This window comes from Frankliniella occidentalis, unplaced genomic scaffold, assembly GCF_000697945.3.
Source record: "Frankliniella occidentalis isolate FOCC.00 unplaced genomic scaffold, Focc_3.1 Scaffold36, whole genome shotgun sequence".
Classification (NCBI taxonomy): Eukaryota; Metazoa; Arthropoda; class Insecta; order Thysanoptera; family Thripidae; genus Frankliniella; species Frankliniella occidentalis.
In genome coordinates this window covers 1,085,958-1,092,603 of record NW_026267166.1, presented here as the reverse complement: position 1 = coordinate 1,092,603, position 6,646 = coordinate 1,085,958, and the positions used below count along the sequence as shown (strand labels likewise).

At 56.8% G+C, this 6,646-nt stretch overlaps 1 protein-coding gene across 1 annotated transcript in view; it reads right to left on the bottom strand.

The window, feature by feature from the left end:
* The window catches only part of LOC127749155 (myosin light chain kinase, smooth muscle-like), a 27,165-nt gene that overhangs the window by 17,570 nt on the left and 2,949 nt on the right, over positions 1-6,646 (bottom strand). The window contains exons 2-11 of the mRNA XM_052266232.1: positions 6,221-6,398; positions 5,744-5,884; positions 5,311-5,655; positions 4,976-5,150; positions 4,343-4,623; positions 2,994-3,194; positions 2,563-2,753; positions 1,977-2,191; positions 1,447-1,606; positions 924-1,086 (exon numbers count right to left, since the gene is read on the bottom strand). Coding sequence (XP_052122192.1) covers positions 924-1,086; positions 1,447-1,606; positions 1,977-2,191; positions 2,563-2,753; positions 2,994-3,194; positions 4,343-4,623; positions 4,976-5,150; positions 5,311-5,655; positions 5,744-5,884; positions 6,221-6,398 — 2,050 coding nt within the window. The remainder of the gene's footprint in view (positions 1-923; positions 1,087-1,446; positions 1,607-1,976; positions 2,192-2,562; positions 2,754-2,993; positions 3,195-4,342; positions 4,624-4,975; positions 5,151-5,310; positions 5,656-5,743; positions 5,885-6,220; positions 6,399-6,646) is intronic.

Genomic DNA, 6,646 nt, shown 5'->3' with positions numbered 1-6,646 from the left:
CTCCGCCGCCCCATATGCGTAAAGTGGCCCTTTCTTTATCGCCGCGGCCCTGTATGAACGCTTACCGCTTTCTGCCGCTTGGGGCGCGTTGGGCGCGGCAAAGTTGCACGGTTTTTATATAATATTTTACCGTGAATACAAAAATATACAATAAAAGGGGGCAAAAGGGCGCTCAAAAACAGCGCAACCTGCTAGCCTGAGTGTGTGTGGGCGTGTGTTAGGGGGGGGGGGGGATTTCCACGTGACAAGGTGGTGTGGGGTACCATGTCAGCAAAATCGCGAACCGTTTGAAATTTTCTGCATGCGAGGCAACAATAGTTGTGCAGCCGTATACCGATATACTCTGCAGCGGACAAGGCGGGTTTGGCGTAGCAGACGCCAGCAGCGGGGAGCTATACGCTCGTTTCATTCGCGGAATCCGGATGGTCCGCGATATGCCGGGGCATACCGACCGTGCGCACGCCGGAACTTGGCTCCGATGCGTTGGCGGGTAAGCAGGCGAAGAAGGCAAGTGCATGCGGCACGTGGGTGGTATAGTAGAACCCGTCCGGCGGTCTTCATCCTCCTCACGCGCGCCGTCGCTCGGGGATTCAGGAATTACACTAAAAGTCCCATCAAGGAATCAGCTGGAGCGTGCATTTGCGGCTACATTGCGCGGGCGCAGAGAGAGAGAAAGGTTCATATCGCTACGCTAAAAACGCGACGACTACTACCATGCGGGGCTCCTGGGCATGCGTCAGACTCCCAGACGGCGCGGAGCCGAGCGTCCAGCGTCACTTATGGATGACGACGTCCTGGTCGAGATGAGTCACGGCGGCGCCCGGGAAGCGTCAGGACCCTTGCGCCACACTGGTGGGGGGGGGGGGGGGGACACCACCTCCCCCTACGCATCTCGAGGGCTATGGTAGTACTATAACGCTCACCTTCGACGGCCACGGACGCGTAGTGATGGTCCGCCCCGTAGATGTTCTCGACGCTGACGACGTACTTGCCGGCGTGGTCCGCAGACACGGGCTGCAGCGCCAGGCACGACACGCCACCCGCCGTGCGGATGGAGGTGCGGTCATCCTCCACCAGCTCGCGGCCCTGTCCGGAAGAGATCGAACATTTCATATGATGAGAAGTTTCAAATTTGCTCAATAATTTTCATGCTTCTGAAACAGTAAAAATAAAAAAAACGTTTGATGGACACCAAAAGAAGTTTGCAGTTAGGTTAACAGCAAACATTTCTGCTGTTTCAGCAAAAATGTTTCCTGTTCCAACAAAATGTTTCCAGTTCCACCAAAATGTTTCCAGTTCCAACAAAATGTTTCCAGTTCCATCAAAATGTTTGAAATTCCAGCAAAGTGTTGTTTGTTGTTTCAGCAAACCGCAAATTTACAAAGGCCCACTTCCGTTCCAGCAACAAAAACACCATTTTGCGCGAGTTTTGTTTACGAAACGTACCGCCCTGAGCCAGCGCACGGCGGGCTCCGGCTCGCCGGCGTACAGGGCCGTGAGCTGCACCTTCTCGCCGCGGAGCGCCGTGGTGTCGGAGGGCCCTCTCAGCAGGACGGCCGGCCGCTCCAGGCCGCAGGCTGGGCCGCGCTCGGAACCGTTGACGGCCCTGCAAGCACAAGGCCACATGACCTCTCGGACTGTCATTTCAGCGAGAGGAGGCATAGGCCCTCGCGGCACACCTCTATACTTAGAGAGCGTGTTCCGCGTCCGGAGTGTGAGTCCGGCCGGCAATCTGTACAAATAAGTCGACTTGGCGCGAAGATCGACGCGAAATAACGCCTCTTCCCTCTCTTTGTCTCTCTCTGCCTCTCTCTATCTCTCTTAAAGCCACTCACTCTCTCTCTCTCTCACACACACACACACACTTGCTGGCTCAGTCACTCACGTCATGTGTGCCTCGGCCGCCCGGGAGGCCCGGCCGCCCGTTGGGTTGCCTGCCTCCTCGGCGCGGCTGCGTTCTCTCCTCCTCCTCCTACCTGTCGAGGCTGGCTGCCCTGGCGTCGCGGGGCTCGTCTCCCAGCACGATGAGGTCCGCCGTGCACGAGAGGTCGAAGCAGGCCGCGCCGCACGGCGTGCACGAGCCGGAGCTGGCGCGAGAGCCGCACGCGTGCACGCGGCACTGCACGGCGCCGCCGTCCTCGGCGGCCACGCGCCGCACGTGCAGCAGCAGCTCGTCGCCGTCCTCGACCACCTGGGGGGAGCGGAGCGGGGTGACGGATCAGCATGGTACTCCTTTCCCCGTTAGCGTGTGGGCGCCGGACACCAGCAGCACCCGCGCTACATATTTCACACACACGCACGCACACCACCCTCCCCGCCGCCATACTCTTCCTCCCATTTGCACGCAGGGCGGAGGCAAGGCAGGGCTTGGAGGAGTCAGGGAGGAATGTTGCAGGGCGTGGACAGAGCAGTCGTGGTCGTAAACACTGGACCGGCCGGCCGGAAGCCCTGAGTTGAGTAATGGCCACCCAGCCGACCCTATACCGCTGTACATACACTACTGTCTCTCTGAGCACCTACGAGGCCGTCACCGCGTCCGCACGCACATCCCCTTGTACCTACCTGGTACTTGACGTTGTCCGAGGCGACGGCGCGTCCGGCGACGCTCCAGGTCACCGTCCGGGGCCGTTGCATCGGGTCGCTGAGGCGCGCGCAGAAGGACGCCGACGTCCCCGGGGTGGCCATCACGCCCAGCGGCGTCTTGGTCCAGGTGGCCGCGACCCCCGCGACGGCAGCCACGCGCGGCACTCCGTCTGTGAGCGCGTCCAATGAGTATGGTTTGTTAAAGGAGGAGGAATGTTGAGGTAAGGATTTGAAAGACGGAAAAAACCCGGAGGAGTTGCAAAAAAAAAAACACCAAAAAACAACCAAAAACATGAAAATTACAGAAAAAAACTTTGAAACAAGTCCCGCAAAAATTTTTCACTGGCAAATCCGGAAAAAAATCCGGAAAACTTGAATCTCTTTGTTGAGCGCATCCGACGGGTCCGCACCTGTGACGGTGACGGTGCCGTGCGTCCGCGCCTCGCCGTGGCCGTTGAAGGCCTCGCACGCGTACGTCGCCGTGTCCTCGGGGAACATGTCCGGCATGACGAGCGCGAAGCGGCCCTCCCCGAGCGACACCTGCCTGAAGTCGCTGCAGTCCGGCAGCTCCACGCCGTTCTTGAGCCAGACCACCTGGAAAGGTGCGGAACCTGGGGAAGGACACATACCGGGTGACTGTGTAAAACCTGACGCCGGATGAAACCTATTTTTTTTCAAAATATTTTTAACATAGTGTATGATGTCGGCCATTTTCATTGAAAGATATATTTGTCTGCCGCTATGTCCTTTGTCGAATACCTAATACTACGAGGAACAAGAGGAAGACAGCCCGGCCGGGGTGGCGTGGCGTAGCGCTGTCAGTGTCAGTGTGTTGCCGCGTTTTGCCGGAAGTGGATGTGTGTTGATCTGTTGCTATATCTCAATCCTAGTTTTGTGAAATTTGTAAGAAAGTTGGGTCTAGATAATGTTGAGTTTGTATTCTTGAGTCAAAAAGTTGTTCTATCTATTAAGTTTGGTTAGGGAAAAACAAGTTGCATAATCTTCAAAACCGTCCCGGTGTGATCGTCTAGGTTAGTGTGCGCACACATCATATTCATACAAGTTCAGTTCAATGATTATGGCTCAACTCGAGTTGTAGGAAATTTATCTTTTCTTGTGTAAATAGACTGTGAAAAATTGAACGTTTTTCAAGTCAGTTCCAGGTATTCTTTTCTAAGACTGAATCATGACCGAATCATAGGTTTAGTTGCTGTCACACTTGCAGTGCACATGTTTTCAACTTCTGTCAGTGATCCAACAACAGTATTTGGTCTATTTCGTCGAATCTCAGCACCTTGAGTGAAACAGGACTGTTTACTATGGTGTTGTGATTTATCGGCTGTTACAAGTCACTTTGTCGAAATGTGTCTCTGAATGAGGATGTTGTTTCAACTTGAACAAGCGTTTGGTATCCCATCATTGTTTGCCGCTTGTGACTGTCAGGGAAATTCAATTATCCATTGCAGAGTCATTTAGAGTAACGTACCAAAAGTCATTGACATAATTCTCATTTCTCTATTAAATTATTTTACCGTAAAGCTTCCTCCTTGATAATTTGAACAGAGATTGCAAAAAATGTAAGTCGTGTCAGTTGTATCAAGTTATGCTTATGTTTTAGCACAACTCAAGTCTACTGACTGATAAGTACTGTTGCGTCAAATCTAGGAGGACTATGAGCCGTGAAATATTTCACTGAGACTCTTCAACCTCATTGCCTGCTCCTCTTGTGTCCTACTCAGCACTGCAGTCTCGCACCTACCTCTGAGTTCAACCTGCAGCTCCAGCGCCTTGCCCTCGTGGGCGTCCGTGTGCCTGGGGATGCCCTTGACGAAGACGGGTGGCCGCCGGTCCGCGTCGCTGGGGTCGCCCTGGTCCAGGACGAGGAGCTGCGCGGAGCAGCGCGTCTCGCCCGCCTCGTTGGAGGCCACGCAGATGTAGACGCCCGCGTCCGCGGCGCGCAGCTCGCGCAGCGTGAGGCGGCTCACCCGGCCGTCCCAGGACGGCGTCGCGCGCGATCCGCGCAGCACCAGGTCGCCGTCCCTGCGAGGGTGAGTCCTTGAGTGCAACGTGTTGATGACGGACAGTGTGTGTGTGTTAATTCATGCAGAGACCAATCGAAACTTAAAACCAAGACACCCAGGATTGTTTTTCAAGATATAAAACTTTGCAATGTAATTACATTTTCCTGCTGTAGTTCATGCAACATATAGTTTACTTGTCGGGCGTTCGGGGTTATTCCTTGATAAAGCCCAATATGATTTAATAAAATTATCAGAATCAAGAGCACTAGGTGCGTGTGGTCGGCCCCTCCGGCAGGCCGTCTATGGGTCTGCTACTCGGTAATAACAGGTGAGCTGGTGGCGTGCCCCGGGGGGGTCCCGTCGACGCTTACTTGTACCAGTTGGTGACGGGGGCCGGCGAGCCGTCCAGGTCGCACGAGAGGGTCGCCTCCCCGCCCGCTCTGGACACCTGGCTGGCGGGGCGCCGCCCGAAGGCGGGGGAAGTCCTGGCCGGCGAGGAGCCCCAGGCGCGCAGGGGCTCGGGCCGGACCGGGAGGCCGCGGTGACCTGCGAGTCGATGCAGATGTGGACACTATAACGACACACGATCCTGGGCGCGGCGCGGGCTCACCCGTCCCGAGGGATCACCGCCGCGCTCAGGATCATAATTTATTCAGCAGACCACCCTGCTGCTCTCGTGCTCGCATGGCGCCGCTGCGGGACTCACCGATGACCTCGAGCCTGGCCGTGGCCTCCACGCGGCCGTAGTCGTTCTCGATGACGACGCGGTAGATACCGGCGTCCTCCGGGGTCACGCCGCGCACCTCGAGCACGCGGACGTCGTCGCGCTCGCTGACGGTCACCCTGGCCGTGGCGGCGCACGACACGCCGTCCTTGTCCCAGCGCGCCCAGGGCTGCGGGTGGCCCGCCACCGCGCACTGGAAGCGCACCGTCTCGCCCTGCTCGGCCACGCGGTTGTGCGGCACGGCGTAGAAGCGGGGCGGCGCGGGCCGGGTGCGCCGCGGCCGGTCCAGGCTGGGCGCCGAGGGTGCCACCTCGCGCAGGCCGCCTCCTGCAAGGGAATCAAAACGACGCTCGAAAATGCACCAACGATTTCTCCCAGCTGTTTAATGAATGAACCTCCAAACCGCCCCACTCACTAGGGATGTACGGCGAGGCGCTGCGCGACGGGGTGGACCTGGGCGTCGACTTCGGGGTGGACCGGGGTGTGGAGCCGGCGGACTGGAGGTTGTTGGGCCTGTCGAGCTGGCCCGACACCAGGTTCTCCTTCTCCTCGGGGACTGCGCCGGGAGTAAACACAACATTATTCCTTTCCTTCCCTTTTAAATTTATCGTTATATAACATGGCACATGACACATATCGTTTTACAAAATATTTTTCCTGCTGCGTTTGCCTCGGGTTTTATAAAGTTTCTATAGTGACCTCGAAATTACACGAGTCGGATAAGCGAGCGAGGGTCATCCATCATCCAGTCAGGCCCCGCGGACCAGGTTCAAATTTTGGCACAGTGACCTTTTGGTTCGAGCCCCAACCAAGAGTTGCATAGTTGTATCTGAACGCGTTCGTTCAAATTGTAAAGTGGGAATCAAACTAAATCCAAACGGCTTGGTCTTACCGTCGACGACGAGGCATGCCTGCGTGGTGGCTCTGCCGAGGCTGTTGAAGGCCACGCAGCTGTACTGGCCCTCGTCCTCGGGCACCACGCGCTGGATGCGCAGGCGAGCGCGCACGACCCGCGCCTGCTTGCCATCTTCCAGCACCTCGGCCACGTAGTTGTCGCTGAGCCGCACGAGCTGCACAATTTAAATATTACCAACCGCTGTTCAATTTTTCTTTCGTGTCCGCTGACGCGCTTCGGCCAGAGAGACTAGCCGGTAATTACGGTCCATCGCCACGCCACCCCCGCGGGCCGGGGCGGGGCGCAGATGCTCAGCAGTCGCAGCGCCACGCCCCATCAATATGACGTTGCGGCCGCTGAGTCTGTCTGTGTGTCTGAGAGAGAGAGAGAGAGAGAGAGAGAGAGAGAGAGAGAGAGAGAGAG